This window comes from Maylandia zebra, linkage group LG10, assembly GCF_041146795.1.
Source record: "Maylandia zebra isolate NMK-2024a linkage group LG10, Mzebra_GT3a, whole genome shotgun sequence".
Lineage (NCBI taxonomy): Eukaryota > Metazoa > Chordata > Actinopteri > Cichliformes > Cichlidae > Maylandia > Maylandia zebra.
This window is the reverse complement of record NC_135176.1, coordinates 32,101,072-32,122,271: the sequence shown is the minus strand read 5'-3', so window position 1 is coordinate 32,122,271 and position 21,200 is coordinate 32,101,072. Positions and strand designations below refer to the sequence as shown.

At 43.4% G+C, this 21,200-nt stretch overlaps 1 protein-coding gene across 1 annotated transcript in view; it reads left to right on the top strand.

Annotated features, from left to right (window-relative positions):
• Positions 1-21,200, top strand: part of zgc:77151 (uncharacterized) — a 46,358-nt gene that overhangs the window by 9,516 nt on the left and 15,642 nt on the right. The window contains exons 2-4 of the mRNA XM_004556842.3: positions 9,529-9,681; positions 11,765-11,872; positions 19,319-19,523. Coding sequence (XP_004556899.3) covers positions 9,529-9,681; positions 11,765-11,872; positions 19,319-19,523 — 466 coding nt within the window. The remainder of the gene's footprint in view (positions 1-9,528; positions 9,682-11,764; positions 11,873-19,318; positions 19,524-21,200) is intronic.

The window sequence follows — 21,200 nt, the reverse complement described above, 5'->3', positions numbered from 1 at the left end:
GATGCTGGTAAACTAGCTGAATATGGTGCTGGTTATTTGGTAAAGTTAGCTGATACAAAGACAATTATAAAATGAAAAGCTAAGTTATTAGATTACCTCTGGGAGCTTACACTAATTTGTTGACTTGAAAAAGCTTAGCTCATAAAAAATAGGTATTAATTAACACTAGCTTGCCTGCTAACATTAGCCAGAAGAAAGCTAGCTCAGGGTTGGATTTTTATCATAAAGACTGAACACTGCCTTTATAAACTGATGATAGTTTTCTCCTGGTGAAAATCATTTTTACTTTTCACCAGATTAGCTTCAGAAAACGAATGTTGGCTAATTTGGCTAATGTTGGCTAACCTTAGCTTCAGTGCTAACGCAGACTTTAGCATCTCTAAAATTAGACCTAGCTTGTGGATCTGAGAAGTGAAGCCAATATGGAAGTTGTTATAATTATTTAATAATATTAATATAAAAAAATACTTTATTTTGTTGTTGTTGTTTTTTTCAAGCTTAAATATTTTAAATGTTTTTTGTTTTTGTTTTTTTAAGTTTATTAATAATTTAACCCTTTAAAACCAGTCAGAGCGGGCATGCTCAATTGTGCCTAACTATTTTTAAATCTCTGTAGAACAATACTTTTTTTTGCATTTGAAACTGGAGGAGTTATACTTACATCTTATGCATTCAGCTTGTCCTCGGTCACGGTTTCCTTCCACACATAGCTTTGCAAAAACTGCATTAAAAAGCACTTGCAGCAACAAAAACATAATATTCCAGAAACACACTTTGCCGATAAGATCAGCTGTTCATAACACTTCCTACTTTGGAATAGACGTCAGCGCGAACTATCGCATGTCCGTCATTACCTGCGCGAAACCGGAAGTGACGTCATTTTCCCGGAAAATGTAGCTTTTTACATTCAGGGACTGCTTTTCTGTTTAGTTTCTGGGATGCTTAGAACTCAAATTGCACTGCTGGAAATTGTTTATTATGATGCATATGCTGGTTTTTTGGGGTTTTTTTTTTTTTTTTTTTGTTGCAAATTTGCATTATAATATTTATTTTCGTTTTTCCTGCAGCATATAAAAATTGGTGTATCTCAAAAATAAAACTATGAAAACATTCAAATTTCCTGTTGTTAGAAACTATTTTGTGCAACTTTTTTGTATTTACAATTTTGAGGGATAAACAAAAACTATTTAAATTTTTTTTGTAGTTTATTGCACTTTTTTGCAAACTATGGACTTAATGCATACATATTATTAAAATTTGGGCTATAACGCTTGCATTGGTGTATAGCAACTAGGGCTGGGCGATATGACCCAAAATTCATATCTCGATATTTTTTAGCTGGATGGCGATATAAGATATATATCTCGATTTTTTTTTTAAAGCCATAAGTTAAGAACAAAAAGAGAGTTCTTAGTCACACTGTGTCCCAGATGTCACACGGGCACTTTTATTTACATACAGCGTAGATGTACATGAAGAAATTACTCAAAAATAAATTATCAGCATTTATTAAATAATCATGGTCCATAAATAAAAGAAAACAATGTTGTTTTTGTGCATAACAAAAAGCTCACAATTGTGCAGTCAAAATGTAAACTAATAGACGCTGAGCATAATAACAAAGAGACAGATTTCACAGCTGCACCACGTCTCTGAACAGGTGCCGTTTGTGGTCCTTATACACACACAGTACGTATCACTCCGCGAGGCTCCTCCTCGGTAGCCGTAATCCTCCGACAATCCATCAAGCGGTGCAGCTCCGTAGCTTAGCAAAGTCATGTTAAAACATTTTTTGACAGATTGCTGAGCGCTGTGTACCACATAAAATCGGTTCGCGGTCAGTAAGCACAACCAGAATTCATACATAAGGCGCACTGTCGATTTTTGAGAAAATGAAAGGATTTTAGGCCGTGCAGCCCCTCCTGGCTGCATGTCGTTAGCGCGGTTAGCACGGTTAGCTCGCTAACACGTTGACGCCGTCCAGCCCCACGCACAGTAACTCGCTAACGGAGATTTTCCGCTTTCATCTTGTCATTGCCTGCAGGTGAAGTTATGGGGGAGGCGGAGTTGTGTTCAGTGAAGGAGAGGCGAGGCCGAGTAACGTTGCATAGAGACAAAAGTGGACGAAAGAGAGGCAAACCTGCGGCTCCACGAGTTTAATTATAACGTAACATAGACTATATCGATATAAACGATATTGTCACATCTTATATCTCGTATGAAAATATATCGATATTTTTAAAAAACTCGATATATCGCCCAGCCCTAATAGCAACTTGAAATGCTCCGAAAAAATTACACTACAGCATGCAAAAATATAAAGATAAGCTCTGGCGGACTTGGTTCTGTGGTAGGTCTTAAAAGGTTAATTATTGAAAATGGAATCGGAGAATTTGAAGCTTTCATGAACCAGCACGTGTCCACACCCACGTAGCCAAAAATAGCTGAAAGTGTGTTAAATCAACATTGTAGTGGCGGCTTTTATAGAGTCAACTCTGGATTCCTACACTGATGTTTTACTTTTTGTAGTTTTCTGAACCCTCAGTTATAATTGACGCAATGTTGAAATCCCAACAGGCTTTCAACTGAAACATTACATTAGCTGAACTTCAGATAATGGCAGTTATATAAAAATGTCTAATAGTGACCACAAATCTATAAAATGTATCAATGTATGCCCATAATTTCTGAAAATATACATAAAATTCTATATAACTGGTTTCTAAGAATAATAATGTGAAATAATTGAATGCTTACCCAGAGGAGGTCCATGTGGTGCCGTAATGACGACTAATGCAAACTCATCTGCCCGTCAACTATAAATCAGTTACTGGTATCACCTGGTCGGCTATAAATGGACGATCAGGGCAGCTGTGACTCATTGTTATTCCAGTGTCACTGTCTGTTGATCCAACAGTTATTTAGCACAGATTCCAGCCATAATGATGAAAAGTAAACATTGTGCACAGACGCACACACATAGATCTATAGCTGTGGGTCAGTCACATAATTGTTGCAGCTGTAACGTGAGTATTTTGGGGCTTTAAACAGGAAGCTCATATGAAATCATTTTAATACAGGATGCTGACAGTTTGTTGTTGAAAACAACTGCAGATTATTTATTATCTGAAGCATCCACAGCCTTGTTTCTGTCAGGGAGAAATGTTTGCTGAATATTTCAGGTCGTTTGCAGCTTTCATGCTGCAGCTGTGGGGAGTATATTAGGTTTCATTCAAAGCTGTTGTAGATATTCGTTTTTTTCTGGCCTGTAGCTCTGAGCGGGGATCACAGAGCGGTGGAGGCTGGATGATGGATTCAGTATCAGCAAACAGCAGCATTTGTTTTCTTTTTTTGGTTTTTTACAGCTGCAGTATTTTCCACGCAGTGCTGTAAAATCTAGATCAGCATGTCTGCTGCGTTCTACATAAAACAGCATGCGTGCATTTTCCTTTCATTTTATCATCCTGCTGTTTTTAAAGATTTACGTCTTCGGGAACCAGCAGCGCCGAGAGGCACACAAACAGAAAGTGTTGCGAAACACACACACACACGTTATTGGATCTGGTCTTTTTTGGTGACGGCCACAGCAATATATAAGTAATCTTTGAATACACTCATGCTTTCATGGAAACTCCTGTGTGATCTTTTTCATGATGATTTTTTTAAAACAACATCTGAGGAGAAATGTGTTCAAACTAGAGCTGAAATAAATCTCCCAAACTGAGACTCCAAAGCAGCTACGCCTCTAATAAATCACAATATATGCAGGAAATGGACGTTCATACCAAGTTAGCGGGGCCGTTTAAGCAGATATTCTCACATAAGTAGTGCTTGTCCCTGTTCTGTGATATTAAGCTGCTCACATTTATACTTACAATTATCATTGTGAGTGTTTCAGTGGATGATGGCTAAAGGAGCAGGTGCTAACTGGGCCTAAAACGAGCTAACAGAAGCTGCTGAGCGCTAACGAGGCGCTGCCTAATTTAGAAGTAGAAGACTCGGGTTAGGCAGGAATGCAGCCTTTAAACAAACAGTCAGCATTCAAAATGGAGAAAATGTTTCACCGTGTGCATCGTCATCTTCTGCACATCAAAATACTTGTTTGTCATGTATCTGCTGTTTGTTCTGCGACATGTTACATGCTGCTGACTTTCACCTGAAAGTCCAGCTGCAGCCATCAAGCAATCTAAAATCTCCGTCTGCAGTGGTGATGCAGGTTATTTAAAATCGAATAATTAGAGACGTCTCGGTCTCGCCTGTCTTTATCCAGTGTGTTTCAGACATGATGGATTTGTTGTTTGGGACCAGATGTAGTGCAGTGCCGCGTTTAAGGACATGTAACACACACAGGCACATTTCTGAGTCATTCATTGACACTGATGCGTTCCCAATGCCTCTTAAACATCAGGTTTGACCCCCCGCTGCATAAATGTAGCCCTGAAATCAGCTGCCAGCTCTTTAAAATTCCTTTAAAAAACAACACTTTGGTCTAATGCTTAAAGATGGAAATATGTTAATTTACTTTGTGTTTGGTTTTCTGCGACATGTGACCTGAATCATTCGCTCAATTAAGGAATCCATTCTACATCGTGCTAATCCCACTTCCTACTTCCTGTCACAGCGCTCATGAGTGAGGCCTCAGTAAACAGCAGTGAAAGGAGCTCAGCAGTTAAAATAATAATGATAACCGCTCACTTCTACACAAAAAGTGCAGTTTAAAGAAGCACTCGCATCCTTTTTCTCACCGTGAAGCTTTTTGCCCATCAAACACTAGCCGTCTGCTAACGCGTGCTGATTGGTCGGTTAAGGATTTACCACAGCACACCCTCGCTCGATGATAAATAGGTTTTGCTATGCCTATAACATCTAACAGAAGCATCCAGGTGTGTGGACGAGGCAGATTTGGGATGGTTGAAGGTCACAGAGGTTCTCCGCTTCTGCTCGCTTCACGCGTTAAACCAAAATGGCGGCTGCAGTAAAGCGGGTTAAGGTGCTGTGATGTCGCTAATGCGAGCTAAAAAGATTTTCATTTAAACTTCAAACAGTTTCTATCAAAAACACAGAAAAACAGATAAAGTGTTGAAAACAGGTTTATTTTGATGTGTTTAGGGGACATCTGTAAATTGCAGCTTCACTCTGTTGGACAAAGAAAAGTTTACACCAACTATTCTTTTCTACATTGTGACCTGTAACAGAATAAAATATTTATTTTTAGAATGGATTCATTAAACATCTGACATATCAACACTATGCATCTGTTATAGGCTCGTGTCAAGCATTTAGATTTGTTTGACAGTTTTTATAATGATGACTTTGTCAGTGGAGAAAGTAATAGTTTGTATATAGTATACGTAGTTGTGGTTACATCAGAAGCCCACTTCTGCAAAACGTCTCTGTGATCTTAATAAAAATAACGTGACCTGAAGCTAAAACCTGAACTGAAACTTTGATCAGAAGCATGTGAGCCGGAGTTTCCTTTGTCCAATGCGCTAACACGTCTTTGAATGAGGCACTCTGAAGCAACTTTAAGCCAAAAAGCCGATTGGAAACATGTTTTTTCATATGAATATTTATGTTCTGAATTGAGTCGAGGTTGTTGGTGCACGTTTCCTTTTCCTGTGGGTTTATCGTGTGGAATAATCACACAGTCTGCTGACTGAAGCTGTGGCCCAGGATCCAAAATGGCAGCGCAGGGCCCTCCTGACGGGCACAGATCCGGTGGAGTTGCCTCCTTCGGTTTCCGAGGCGTGTTTGGGTTTTGTCGTTTCAGCTCTGGGTCTCTCACACAAAAACAAAAACGGTGAAATCAAAGCTGTGGGATTCTTCGCCCGGCGGCGGGGACAGTGTTGGCTTTCAGATGCATGAACGTGCTCCAGGTGTGCTCGATTTATTGTTCCCGTCGTGTAAACACCCACGAACAGTGAGGGGTCGGCTAAGTGGGCGGTAAGACGTATATTAAATGCTTATTAACAGCTTATTAATGTACATTAAGCGGATAATGGTGCGATTCTTTACTGTACTGTAACAGAAGGTGGTTTCTGCTTCATTTAGATCACGTTATGTATATTTAATGACATTAAAGATTCAGTGAGACATGGAAGGTTGGCAAGAGAAATGAGGAGACGTGGTCATGATGTCCTGGAGAAAATCTCTCGTACTAATCAGAGACTTCATGTGCAGGGAGTTTTCAGCTTTCTTTGCCTAAATTAGAAACATCCTGTCTCAGACAGGAAACATAGTCGTGCATTTGTTATTTCCAGGCCGGACTATTGTAATTCCTTATCAGACGGCTCTAAAAACTTCCAGCTCATCCAGGATGAATTGTGCCAGGACTGCAGGCGTGGCGTTCTCGGGTTTTCCATCTGTCTGTTTAGACGTTAACAATGGTGGATGTTCACATTAAACATGGTTATAGTTTCAGATAATGAGGTCAGCGTGTGAACGTTTAATTCCCGTGAGCCAAACACTCGGCTCCGAACTGTGTGATTTTTACAGAGATGAGGGGATTTCCCAAAGGTGTTCATCTCCGGCTGTTGTACGCGGTGAACTCCGCCTCTCGCCACGTGATGGTTTAGATTAGCTCCACCCCTCCCACCACCCTGAAAGAGTTTAAAGGTGCAATAGGTAATTTTTTAGGTTATTTAATAGATAAAAAATAAATATTTAACTCATAAATCATGTAGTTGCATGTAATACATGTTTGAACAAACTGATGCATTGTCATAAACTTAAAGCGGGTTTGTGGATTGTGGAAGCCGCCATGTTGTCCCACCATATTTGAACACAGCGGCTGTGAAGAGCATCTCTTTCCTGACTAGCTCGGTCTGAGTGGAGACAGAGGCTAACAGCAGCTAACTGCTGCAGAAATGGCAGCGCTTACCAACAGTTCAGCCTGTCCTCAAAAACTCAGCGACGCGTCATCAGAAATGAGTTTGTCTGAATCACGTGACTCCTGTCAGACTGACGGTGTTGGCCGGGCGCTTCTCACCCAGCATTGTCAGCTGAGGTAAACGTTCAAACGTTACCCACTGAAACTTAAGAAGTGTCTGGACTTCCTGTGTCACGGGGGAGTCCACAATCTGCTGTAAATTTCATGGTTTAAACAGTTTTTATATCATATACGGGCCGGTGGTACCAGGGTCCGGCAGCCTCGCCTCCGTCGGTGCGCCCCAGGGCGGCTGTGGCTACAACGTAGCTGCCATCACCAGTGTGTGGATGTGTGTGTGACTGGATGTGTAAAGCCCTTTGAGGTCCTTAGGGACTAGTAAAGCGCTATTCAAATACAGGCCGTTTCCCATATAAATATCATATAACTGATAATGTGGCTGAACTGGGAAAAGTCTGCACTTCTGTCCTTTCACCAGTGCTAACGCCTGCTGATTGGTCAGGTAAAGATTTACATTGGTGAGCGGCGCTTCTTTACAAAGGATGACTGTGTGTGCAGTTAAAGCCCAACAGAAAGTTCAGTGTGCTGGTTTTGTTGGTTGAAGGTAACTGAAATCCTCCACAGCTGCTGGCTTCCTGCCCCAAATCAAAATGGCGGCTGCTGTGACATCCTGTATATTCCAAGGACACTTGCCTAAAATCTAGAATATATTTATTTATTTAACTTGATCTATTTTCTCAGACACTTAAACCACAAAGATTTGCAGAATAAAAAAGTTTATCACAGAATTGACTTTGATGTTCTACAGCTGAGATCCTGACACGACCGAATGAGGGGTTTCCTGTCTCTGTGACATCACACAGAGCTAAAAAATGCTAGAAACTCAGCCCTTCTTTCTGTTTTCAAAGTTTTCAAAACAGGAAGTGCAGAGATTAGGTGTTTGTAAGTATTTAGAAGTTCTCTGGCCCCGCCCCCTCCTTTTTTACGAGGGGGAGCCAGTAAGATTTGACCCGAACACAACAGGAAAGTTAAAAGAGAAGCAGAAGCTTAAGTGGCTTCTTTCAGGACAGTACAATAAGACAAAGGAGGATTATTTCAAACTGGCTCATGCAAAGCCTCTCGTGTTAGAGCAGATCAACTTTAACATGTCTACAGGTGATGATGTCAGAAACTCGTCGTAATGAAAGTTGTTGAGCTCAGAGTTTTTATTTTGGCTCCAGTCAGATTCACACCTTTGAGCATGACTTGGTCACATGGCTGCAGCCGCTCGCAGGAACCGTTTGGAGTAACGCAGCAGGCTCCGCATTACAGAGGCTGAATGATTAACTACAGCAGATGAGTTTATGGTGGCTTTCTCCTAAACGTGTGTCCTTCGTGCTGCCGCAGGTGAAAGAGAGAGTAAACCCGCAGGAAAACGCTGCTCCAGCTGCTGTTTGTGTGTTTTTAATGTGTCAGCGAGTTTCTGGCATTTTAAATCAAACTTTGAACGTTTCCGTCACTCAGAGGTGTTTAAGGTGTTGACAGTGTCGTCTCTGAGTGGCGTTTCCACGCGGGAAAAGATGGCACGGCTCCATCATCAGTGTCGATGTCAGAGGTGTGCAGAGTTTATGGCTCAAACAAACCCTTGAAAATGTGGGGAGGACTCTGAGCTCTGTGTAGGCATTTCCTTTGACTCCATCACTGAGGTATCGGGCAAGTCTAATATTAGGTCTGTGAATCGTTGCAGCATTTATTGACTTCAAAGAGCCTTGATGTGTTTATGGGTCTGAAGTTATTTTTAAAAAATAGGAATAAGGTCTGAAGATTGTGGTTTTTGGACCGGGAGAGCAGCAGTGTGTCATTCGGGCTGGTTTGTAGCCTCAGTGATCGTTTGACCCAGTTTAACCTGCAGGACCACCAGAGACAGCTGCACAGTAGGAAGATGAGCCTGGTTTCTAACCACACGGTCATATGAGCCTTTAGATTTTACCCAGAATGCACTTGAACAGCTCAAACATCCAGGACACCAAAGCTTATTTCAGACGGACATTAAACTGCTTCCTCCGACAGATCCTGTGATGCTGACGCTCAGAGCAGATTTTACCTTTAGATTGTGTAAATGTGATTTTAAGCTCTGAAATTTCAGTGGTTAACGTCTAACACTTCAACGTCCCGTAACTCTGAAAACTTTTATTGTGCAAAGGTAGAAATTCATGAAATACAGTGACGTTAATGTCCAGGGATAAAATCAGCTGATTCTGAGGAGTCAGCTGATTTGATAACGTTTTGGTTTTTATGAAGGAGCCTGTGATGCATTTAAATGGCTTCTTTGTTAAAACACTTCAGTGTGATGTTACAGGAAGTGTCCCTGAGAGGACGGGGATCAACTTTACACAAAAGATTTTCAGTTTGAAGTTTAAAGATCAATGCTAAACAGTGAAACCGTATCGTCATGTTTTCTCATCCTTCTCTCTTTCATAAACACATTTTACATTTTCTCGTGGACTCACCTTTTCTCTTCTTACCTGTGAAAACAAAAATGTGCAGATTTTTCTTTGACCGTTATTCGATTGTTGTGTCTTTTACATGAATTTAAATGATTGTGATATAACTCTCCTGTGGGGTGAGGTTCAGGCTGTGACTCTGTTTTCTGTCTCTCTCAGTGGTTGGGTGCTCCCTCCTGCCAGCGAGGCAGTTACGCCTTCTACAAGTCGGTTAGCAGCCGAGCTCAGCCCAACGGGCCCGTCCAGGTGTGGAAACTCGGCGAGTTTTACTTCATCCGCTGTGGACCGCAGGATCCTGCGTGCATCGCCGAGGTGAGAAAGCTTCAGACTGAAAATGTCTCCTGAGCTCGCTGTTTGGGTTTCTGGAGGGAAACGGGACCGTGTCCTGAGGGTGGTCGTTGAGAGGCGGTTACGTGGGGTAGAAGAAGACTCTAAACAAGGGGAGGAGCTAAAACTGTTTCCTGTTGCAGTCTGAAAGTACAAATAAGGAGCTGGACCTGAGCAGAACGGATCTCTGAGGCACCTGCCAGTTTATATAAATATGAATGTTAGCATTTAGCATTGCAGCCACTAAGCCTTCATATAAGGACGGCAGATATGAAGGCTGTGGGAAAACTGGAAACGCTACAGATGGCGGCTGTCCCGCTGTTGCTCCCCAGAGAGCCAATCAGCAGCCAGAAACAGGAATATTTTAGCTGTTTCTGTGTTGAACTTACAGGAGGAGAAAAAAGCTTTTTAAAACTCGCTTTGGAACAAAAACAAGAAAAGTTAGACTTTCTTGGTGTTTTGAGCGTCGGTCCTTAACGTGAGCACAGAAAATGATGTTGCAGCTCCTTAATGTTAGTTTGAGATGAGAACGTCAGCCAGGTCAGAGTGCCCACGCCCTAATAATGTAGATGAGATGAACCAATTAAACCTCTGAGGTCCTACACTTCCCATAATGCATGTGTGTGACATCACTGAGTCGGGCCGACCACGATGAGTAAACCGCGCCGACGCTGCAGATCGAGCCTTAAATGTGTCGCCATCCTGCTCTGCTTCCTGCTTCCTGCCTTACGTGAGCTAATCGAGACTAATATCATGTTTTATTGAGTCCCACGGCGAGGCTAAATTTAGTCAATTTAGGTCGTGGGCTGAGCCAGCGAGGACTCGTGTAATGAGATTACTTCGTATTTAGGCTGATGGTATTGATGGAAGCTAATGAAGGCTTTTTACATACTGAGGCCGTATCGGTCACTCGACAGGCAGGTGGGCAGCAAGCTGCCAGCGTGAAACAAGCCGTTTGAGCTCCTCCCCCTTTGAGCCAGGTCACTTATGATTGGCAGCCCCTCGTGAACAGTGGAGCTCAGAGCTTTAAATGGATTTCCTCATTTTTGTGATATTAACCTGCTGCTTACTTTTCGTTCTGTTGCGCTCTTAATCCAAAGTGAAGTTAGCACATTAAACCAATCAGCTTTGATGGTTAGGAGAGATGCTTAGTCAAAAGTTTTAATAGCTTCTGCACATGCTCATTAGCATTTTTCTCTGTGGTTTAAGCCTCAGGTTTCAAAGAAAATAAACTCGCCTTTAATCTGTCTTCTGCTTTTCATGGTGAACCTTCGCCCAGCGTCAGCGTTTCCTCTGTTTTTGGTCTCCGCCAGCTTCTAATAGAAGTATTAGAGAAGAGCTTTACTTTGAGCGCCACATGTGACAAAGCAAATTATCAGACTGTTTATTTTATTATTGCTCGTTAATAAAAGCGTGAGTATGTTATATAATTTCAGCAAAAACTCAGTAAATCTGAAACCTGTTGAAACGAGGGCAGCTTCTGCAGAGACACAAACCCAGAGCTGGCTGCACACCAGCAGCATGCTGGGAGGGGAAATGGGAATCGGGACCAGGCCACAGGGAGGCTGCAGGTTCGATCCAGGAAGCAGCTCGTCTCAATGTGATGAAGTCATTCGTAAAATGTGAAGAATTTTTGGTTTCGCTTTCCTAGAAAAGGCTGTGTGCAGTTTTATGTTCAGGGCTTAAATAAATGTTTTCTGTTTTTCTGACACCAAAAGAACAAAAATCACTTGAACTCATGTGTTTGTGTGCTCCCCCCTGCGTGACTCTGCACGGCGTGGAGCGCTTCAGCTCCGCGCACGCTCGCGTAATGTTGTCTGCCGCCTGTGCCGGGACAAAGCGTTCCTGCAGGTGCACAGTCGAGGTGTGAAAGGCTCAAATTCAAAGGCTCTGCTGTGATAATTGATCAAGCTGATGGTGGACAGACTGTTTAATATTTAGGGCCTCGGTATCAGCGACTCGGCTCGAAGGCAGTCGTGGTTTTTAGGCAGATGCTTCTGTGTGGAGGCTGTAAATGTAATAAATCAGTCAGAACGGTTGAAAAATAAACGTCGTTCGTGTGCATCAGGTGACCTTACTGTGGGAGGACCAGACCCGTCGCCACCTGCTGGCCAGTGCCAGACTCTACTTCCTGCCTGAGGACACACCGAAGGGCCGGACCAGGGAGCACGGAGAGGTGAGTCACCTCCCTGTCAGTTTATTTACGTGAAGTGCAGGTGTGTCCCCACAGCGCCGCCACGGCCAGCTTCCGATCTTGTATCTTTCCTGTTTCAAAGCCTCTTCATTGGCTTCATGCTGGCTTCAGAGTCAATTTTAACGTTCAGCTCTTTCCCGCATAAAGACGAGTTTTGACCCCTCAGTGTATATATATCCATGAAGTCGTGGTTTGATGACCATTAGAATAGTTTCCAGGTGTTTCCAAGGGTAGCTGCCTGGGCGGAGATGCAAACCCAGTCGTTTGGTTCTATTAGCAGCCTGAAATATGTCAGAAGCTGCTCAGCTCACAAAGGGTTACTCCTAGTAGGCTTTCAGGGGGTAAAGAGTATACCAGAGTATATCTCAGAGCTTTTATTGACTCACTCGTCCAATCGATCCCTTCAGTTTTAAAACACGAGGACTTCGGGCTCTCGAGGTGGTGGCTCACAAACTCTGGGATGAGTTTTCCTCAGTTATTCTTTGTTTTGGATTCAGAGGTTTAGAGCTGGTCTAAACGGGAGTGCTGAAGCCTTTGGGTAACTATGCATCCGACCTTGTGGCGTCCGTGTGTCTGATTTACTGTTTTATCTGTTTTTCCTCGGTGGCCTTGTCTGTGAAAGTAGCGTTATGTATAAACTTTCCCTCACGTTTGAATCCTGATAACTTGACAAATGCAGGCGATATCCACGTGTATACGTCAGGTTTGAAAACACATTTAAGCTCAGCTAAAAACTGCAAACAAATCAACTTTGATCCAAGTCAAAGTCTGAGGATCAGCGTCACGCTTCAAATAAACAGCAGCAGGTTGAAGTCGGTGCAGCAGAGAAACAGAAGCTTGTTTGATCTGATTTCTGACAATTCACCAAAGGGAAAATGCAAAAAGTGCATTCTGGGTAAACTTTGTGTGACAGGTGACTGCTCAGAAAAACGTCCCTTTACCAACATTTTAATACCAGACTCATCTTCTGGCCCTGATTCCCTCTGGATCGATATCAATATTTCCCTCACACTCGTCACCTCTTACAGCTCATGTGAGTCGTTTCCAACCCGAACAGCAGATCTAATCTCTCCATTGAGTCCGGGGTCGTTCACCTGGAATAGCTCCCCTAGAGCGTGCCCACGAGACATCCCGGTCAGATACCGAACCAGCTCGAGTGGCTCATGTCGATGTGACTCAGACTTCAGCAGGGAGTCTTTGCAGAGCCTGCAGCGTAAACTAACCAACTTACGTCCCTGACGTTTTTCCATGTCTTCGTACGTTCCCTCACGTCCGGTATCAAATGCATCTTGTTGAATCCTTACACTGAGGGGATGATTGTTATGCTCTCAAGGATAAATTCAAACACTGCTGTGGAAAAAAGCTGGAAGTGCGCAGGAAGAATCGATGGCACTGAACAGGCCAGTCACAACAGCTGCAGACGGCGTCAACCCGACGTGTAGTTGCATCTCTCGGGAGGTGGACACCAGCTTATGGTGCCCAGCAACGCGTCAAAGGAAACCTCATTTCCACTGTTTGCATCCACAATTTCGTTCTTTCGGTCATGATCTCGTGGTCATAACTGAGGATAGCAAACCGATGGCTGAATCGCCGATCTGATGGAAGTCTCTGTTGTAACTTTCTGATATAGTCGACTTCCGTCCGTCCCGGTCCTGGAGGAGCTTTAATTTGAAAATCATGGACAGACATCCTGAATCGCTGGAAAATATGAATTAAAAACCAAAATGTTGCCTCACCATCTTTACGATGAGGGCCTGTAACTGCAAATATTTGAAGTATGAAGGTAAAATTGGCTTCATTAAATATTCTAATAATTGCCCTTTAATCTCCGTCTTTGGTCTCCATCAGCGTCTCCTGCGGAGAAGAATTCCTGCAGAGTGAACGTCCCCGCGTGTAATCTGGGAAATGCTTCAACAACATCCATTAGTAACCTTGTCACAGGAACACGGCCTCCTTCTCTTTTTAATCCAAACACTGAGCAGGCTGACCTTCGGACGCCGTCTCCTCGTGCTGATAAAAAAGTCTTAATGTGACTTTTTTCTTCTCTGCTGCTAAAACAAACGAGCATTCAGGAGCAAACATTAACGATATTTTCCATCTGCTCGCTGCTCTCCGCGGCCGATATCATTTCATGATCAGCTTAATGAACGCGCTGGTGTCTGAAGGCACGAGTTACATACAAGTGTTGGATTAAAAAACGAGCAGATGTCAGAGGAGAGGGAGAGAGGGTCAGATGTGTTTTTGATTAACACAGTTCACATGCAGGCTGCAGCTCAGCCTCCACATTATAAAAAGAAACCTCTGGGAATGAGGCTAATGCATTACCCAAATGTAAATCCTGTGACTTGTCTGCAACCAAATTTTCCACATTTTCAGCGGGGATATTCCACTGTTTGCAGAAAACAGCTTTTTATGGGACTGGCTGCTTTTAAAATGAGATTTTTACTTTAACTCAATAAGTTTAATCAGAAAGCTGAATTTCTAATCTATAAAAGAGCAGTTAGTGCTGCTCATTTGTCAGGACAGTGTGTGATCATTGTAATAAGAGGGGAGTGAGCTATTTCACATTCAGTTTTCCTCTCAGTTAAACTCCGTGTGGAGCTGTGAGCTCGAATCTGTGCATTTATGACAACGTTTTTAAAACTATATGAGGGAAACAAAATCACATTCCCACTTCTTCCTTGTTCACAAAGCCTGTGGGAGCTACAGCTGAGGGCCTGAAGAGCCGCAGGTGGCCGACCTCTGACCTAACCACAGCTCTCTAGGCACCTAACCTGAGTTCATTAACCCTTTAAATCCCTAAACATCGTCGCTGTCTGTAGGTTTCCTTTTCTCTCCTAAGCTGTACAGAAAATGGTAAACGTGGTCACACGACACCAGCCGGCTGTCAAATACAGTAGGGACACGGTTCTGCGCCAACATCCTGCCTGTGATTTCTCTGGCCCGCCACAGTCTGCATGAAATTCACCAGTTTGTCTGCAAATACTCGCAACTCACTGAACCCGGAAGTGCAGCGCAAACATAAACTGGACGTTGGCCTTCAAAGTAAAAGTTGTCTTACTGCTGCCACCAACACGTTTCACAAAGAAAACTTTTATTTTGAAGGTGAGAAAAAGGTTTTTGGTGCAGCATCATCACAGCCAGTTTCATCCTCAACCAGTCAGCCGCTGGTTTTCACGTGGTTCCAAAGAAATAGATTTTCCCAATTCAAATTGATTTCAGAAGTGAAATCGATTCATTAAATCCTGAATCCATTTTTAATTATAAATGCATTTTCCCAGAAACGCCAGAATCTCAGGTTAAAGCTCACAAAACGAAAACAGTAAATGAGAGCAGGTACACGGATTCAGCACAAAGACGTGAACACAAACGAGCATCAGAATCAGCGAGACGTCGGCTTTCTCGCCCGACGGCACGGACACGCCGTCAGGGCTGAAAGCCGACAGCTCGCTGATTCTGATGCTGCAGGTTTCCTCTCTCTCCAACCAAAATCACTGAACCAGCAGCAAAAGATGAAAACTACGCTTCACGTTTACAGTTTTGCTTCCACCACGATTAAATCACACTTCCTGCACAGCTCTCTCTCTGTACTCGGGGACCAGTTTACCATACAAATCTGTTTTCTGCATTATTTGCTTGCTTATTATGTCTCCGTTGTGAACAGTGCTGCTGGCCGCTGTGGTTTGTTTTGTTTTTTTAATGACCTCTGAGAAGAAAAAGCCTCATTTCTGCTGTTCAGTACCAAAGAAATGGAACTTTTTAAAATGATGCCAAATTGCAGAACTCAAATCAAACTTTGCTCGGCTCCACTTCAGCAGCATCAGGTAATGTTTATATGATGATTTGTTTTCTTCTACTGTAGAATATTTTTTTATTTATTATTCATTTATTTTTCTGAGGTTATCTCCTTCGTGTCTTTCTTGTTTTATCCTCAGTTCCTTTGACCCGAAGTCATCTGTGTGATGCTCACACCTCTGATAAGTGTCAGCTTTGTTTTTATACATCGATATAAAATATGCATACGTGCTGATAAATGATCAGAATTATAATAGTCTGAAAGTTGTCCGAGTCAGAATCGAATCAGATCAACTACAGAGATCAAAACCGACACACAGCCCTGTCCTGACCAGTCTCCAGGCCGCGTGACTGAGAAGATGATGATGGTTTTATTGGAGTCTCGGCGGTTCCTCGAGTTTCTGATTTTGGGACCTGAGGAGCGTTTGGAGCCGGGCATTGAAGGTTTGTGTCTCAGTGAGTCTTCAGGACTCGTTGGTGGTGTTGGACGCAGAAGTGCCGGAGTGACGCTTGCATGCTGCTTCATGTGTTCATCATCTATGCAGCCGGTTAGCTGACGTTAGCAGAGCGGCTTTTATCCGCTGAGCGAGTTCTCGTTGAACCAGCTGAGGTGCAGGACAGGACGTGTTGTGAGTTAGATAAGGAAACAGGAAGTGTAACACGGCTCTTACACTATGAAAAATAAATTCCTGCCTCAGTCTCTCGTCTCCTCTCGCAGGACGAGTGATTTCAGATGTGGAAGCTCGGTGTGTCTTTCAGTCGAGCGTTTTGTTTATTCATGACTCCTGCAGAGCTCCTCCTTTGCGGTGTTAATGAGCTCTCACCTGGCTGCAGCCCAGGGGGCGGGGAGAGGGGTGCTGGAGTTTTTTAGAGGCAGGTTGGGCTCTTTTGTCTCTGCCTGAAGGACGCAACAAGATCACAGCTGACGAGCTGGGATGGGAGGAGGCCTCTGCGGCTGCACCTCGGCTGCAGACCGGACGATCGGTGACTCAGATGTTTGTGGGCTTCTTTGATTCAGTGAAACTTCAGTGACTTCATATGTAAATGAGCTGCAGTTGGCCTCATTTGCATAAAGTGCAGCGCATCTGAGAGCCAGATCAGCAGAAACGTGCTGTTTGTTTAATGTTTGATTTGAGGTTAAAATAACATCACGGGCCTGCTTTTAATTAAGCTTCTGTGTCTCATTCAAACCCAGAGGGACCCGGCGAGTGTTGGCTTTAATTCGCTGCAGTAGCTGATCTCATTGCGGTCTTTGCACCACCCGTGTTGTGACCTGATGGCTGCTTATTTCTGATCCTGCTGCAGATGTTTGCACTTTTTTTCCCTGCTCGTTTTTTATTATTTGACCCATTTTTATCTCTTTTTCACATGTAGGTTAGGTTGGTTAGGTTTAGGGAAGCTTTGAGGTTGAAATTGACTCCTTCACAGCTCATCCCTCGGTTTTATTTTGAAAGGCCTGTGAGCATGTAGCGTTTTTATCAGTGTGTTTAAATGTTTTTAAATTAATTCAAAATACAACCTTAAAAAGCTTACACTCACCACAACGCCACCCTGTGGTCCAAACTGGTATTGCCTGACAGTACAGCCCAGCTCCAGTTCGGCTTCAGCTGATATCTCCTCAGAGCAGCACATGGGTGACTTTTCTTATTCTTCTGATATCGTCTGTTAATCCTGGAAGATTTAATTACTAATTAATTCCCCTTAAAGACTTTTTTAAAATCAAAAACAGAGAAAAAATATAAAAAATGTAACAAAGTAAAACTAATAAAACAGGAATCATTAAACAGACAGTTTGTACAGGAAGTTCAATGTATTGAAGGGACATGAAAAGATGGGCAAAAACCAAATGAGAGCAGAGGAGGACACGATATGAGGTCAGGTCCGGTTGCTTTCTAACCAAGTTTAAGATTATATGCAAAGAGTCTGTTTAATGGAAATAGTGGAAGCTCGCGCTTGTTTTCTTTCCTCTTTCACAGACAAAGCAGCTTTTAGCTGTGCTTTTGTACAGATAGTACCAGACCAGTTAGACCCAGCCGGCTTTAACTGGAGTAGATTCACATCCACTGGTGGATGCCGCCGCTGTGGGGTCATCATATCGGCTTCTAACACCATTTTAATGGTTTCTCAGTCCGGCAGCTCTGAGATTAACAGATTATTCAGGGGAGACGTTGCAGTTTGAAAAGATGAGATTTTGTCTGAGTGGCAACACCTGTCGTTCAGGAGAATACCGAAGTGGTACAAAGCTGTGGCAACGTCACCGCTGACGTGCAAAGCCACCAACGGAGTCATCTCACGCTACCCCGCCACCCGCTCTATCACCCCAGCCCTCTGCATCATCACGACATCATGGAGTCTCTGCCTGCTAACATACCTCGTAAAGGTTGTACACCCATCCTTAAAGCAGCCCTCTCCATTTACCTGAGGGAAAAACAAACAACCTGTAGTTCCTCTAATGTCCACTCGAGGCTCCTGCGGCGAGTCCGTCCTCACAGGCTCAAACTTTAAAATGTCCAAATTTTCAGCAGAAATAAACACGTTGACAGCTACGAAAACCCGATTCTGCGCCTTCGTATCAACCACACCGCGCTGAATCTTTATCTAACGCCAACTGTGAATGTTTAATTAAAGCTTAACGTTTGCATTTTTATGTGTGATGGTGAATAATTGGCCCACAAAGATATGTGAAACTCGGCTTTTTATCAAACGGGACACACTGGATGTTTCTGATCAGTGGCCGTGTCGTCAAAGGCGACGTGATGCCAACAAAAGTGTAACTGTTCTCTTTACATTAAACAAACTCAGTGAAAAGCTTTAAACGCAGCTCCAGCAGTGTGTTATTCACCAAAACATGAAAACATGCGAGTCCTGCACGGACTTCTGCCTGCCGTAGTAAACTTCCTCTTTCGTTTTCAGGTGTTGCGTCACTTTGACTTACACATCATCACGTGTGTCTGAGCAGCAACTCTAAATGTCAAGACAAACATGAAAAGCTGACCTGTGGCAGAGCCAGAGGGCCTGTGGTTACAACTTCAGCAGAGTCAAACTATCAAAGACGCTTTAATGGAGACGGAAAAGTGGATCTCAGCTGGATGGAAAGGCGGTGCTGCCCGTCACGAGTTGGTATCAGAAATCTCATGAAGCTTGGTGAAGGGCCGACCCTCGAGCATCAGTCGGTGTTAAAGCGGCGCCTCAAACACCTTTTTAAACATCCAATCATCTTTTTGAAGGGTTTCTCCTTTTTAGTTCAAACTGGTTCATTTATTAGAAACTCTCTGCTTTAAATCTTTAAGCCGTCTTATCTCCCTCGCTCTCCTCACGTAAAAGTCAAGACTCCAGCGACAAACCAGTCGAGGCATTTCCTTCTATTTGCACACGTTAGCTCTCTGTTTGCCTCCATGTTTGAACACAAATCGGCAGGTGATAGTTTGACAGGTGCTGTAGATGTTTAAAGCAGCACTTTAATCAAACTGATGGGGTTTGTTTTTCTCACGCTCACATTCTGATTTTAAAGTGATGCTCAATTCAAGTTTGGCGCCTTCAGAGTACAGCGACTTGGTGTCGGCCTGTCGGGCGTTAAATGGTTTGAAGCAGATGATAACTTCAGCGCTGAATCTTCTGTTTGTGTCTGATCAGGATGAAGTTCTAGCGGTGTCCAGGAAGATGGTGGTGCGGGTGGAGGACCTGGTGCGATGGTCGTGTGCGCAGCCGGCAGGTTGGAGCAGCAGCCTGAAGGCGCTGGCGTGTGGGACCAACGGCCTCCACAAACCTCCGCAGAGCGGCGACGGCAGCAACGGCACGACGGACAAAAGCAGCGAGCCGCTCAAAGACAAAACTGAGAGTAAGAAACTCTCTGCAGATGTTTGCAGATGTGAACCAGAGCCAGTTTGTTGGTGTGGAAATGCTGCCGGTCACACTCCTGTACATGTTCCAGCCTCCCTGTTAGAGCTACTTTTATTTTGAAAGGTCAGCAGTGAGGCAGCTAAAGCAGCATTAAAAGAACAGAATCATTGAAATCATCTGATGGATTCAGTGCTGTGGTCATTTCCTACCCACCACTATAAAAGAAGTAAAGACGTGCACAGAGAGAAGGCATAAAACTATAAATTAGCCCTAAATGATCTAAACATTTTATCCTGATTTCATAAAGCCTGCATGTGTTTTGAAAACTCTTGGGTCTCTATTCTGGATCTTCTTCCTGTGTATTTCCTGTATCCAGAGGAGTTCCTCAGGGCTTCACAGTGGGACCACTGCACTTCCTCATAAAGAACTGGCCACCCACCCAGAGATCATTGTATTTGTGTTTTTGTACATATAGACATGTTTTCCCGATTTTAGAAACCTTTCAGTCCTTATTCTGAATTTGATCAAATTTCACTTTCCAGCTTGCTGAGCAGAGCGAACGGGATGTTCAGTGCTTTACTTCCTGTATCAGTAGGAGTTCCTCATGGCTCCACACTTGGACCGCTGCTGTTTTCTGTGAACAGGAGTAATTTTATCATTATAAAGATCATCTGTGTGATGTTATACAGATGGCTGTCAATGCCTGGTTATGATGGAGGTTTCTTCCTGTTAAAAGGAGTTTTTCCTTCCCACTGTCGCCAAGAGTTTGTTCATAGCTTTCGTCTGATTGGTTTTGTAGTATTTTAGGGTCTTTACCTCACAGTATAAAGCACCTTGAGGCAGCTGTTATTGTGATTTTGTGCTATAAAATTTAACTGAATATGTTGTGACCAGTTTTTATGCCGACACATCTTTTGCTTATCAAAGATGTTCTTAGGTAAATATTGATTAAATACTTCTCTGGGTGCTGTGGTTGGACCCGGACTTGATGCCTGAACATGATGGCGATGGCATCACGATGGCCCAAAAAAACACAAAACATAAATCTCGATTCTGTCTCCAGGTGAGGAAACTCTTGGCAAGTTTAGTACCTGTGCTGTGGAAAGGGAGTGCACGTTTCCCACTGATGGGATTTTAACCATGAGTGTCAGCCTGGGTGGGATCTTGTTTATCTCTGTGCATACATGTTTAATAAAACCATAATCAGAGTGGGTTAAAGGGTTTTGCAGAACGAGCTGGTTTATATGGAGCTGCTCTCCTTCTTTATCTTTTATTGTTTTTCTGTTCTGTGTCAGCTGCGCTGCTGGTCAGGTCACTGAAAAGGAGGTTTTTAATCCAGAGTCCTGAGAAAGGAAGCAGGACGCTGTTTGCATGTTTATGAATGCTGCCGACTACCTGCAGCACAGTTTAGCCTTCTTTGTAATTTCAGTGGTTTCCCAAACAAATCGGATGTATTTGAGGGTGACGGCTACAGAAACGTCAAATTAAACATCTCAAAAGTGCCGCCTGGTGTTTGCAAACACCCCCGGCGCCTGCACAGCGGTAATCAGTAACTGGGATACTCGTGTTTGTCGTGTATACAGAGATGTTCAGAGCCCGGAGACAAATCCGGGGCCTGACGGAAAGTGGGAAACGCTGTGTTTGCAGAGCATAACGGAGCGAACGAGTTAAAGCC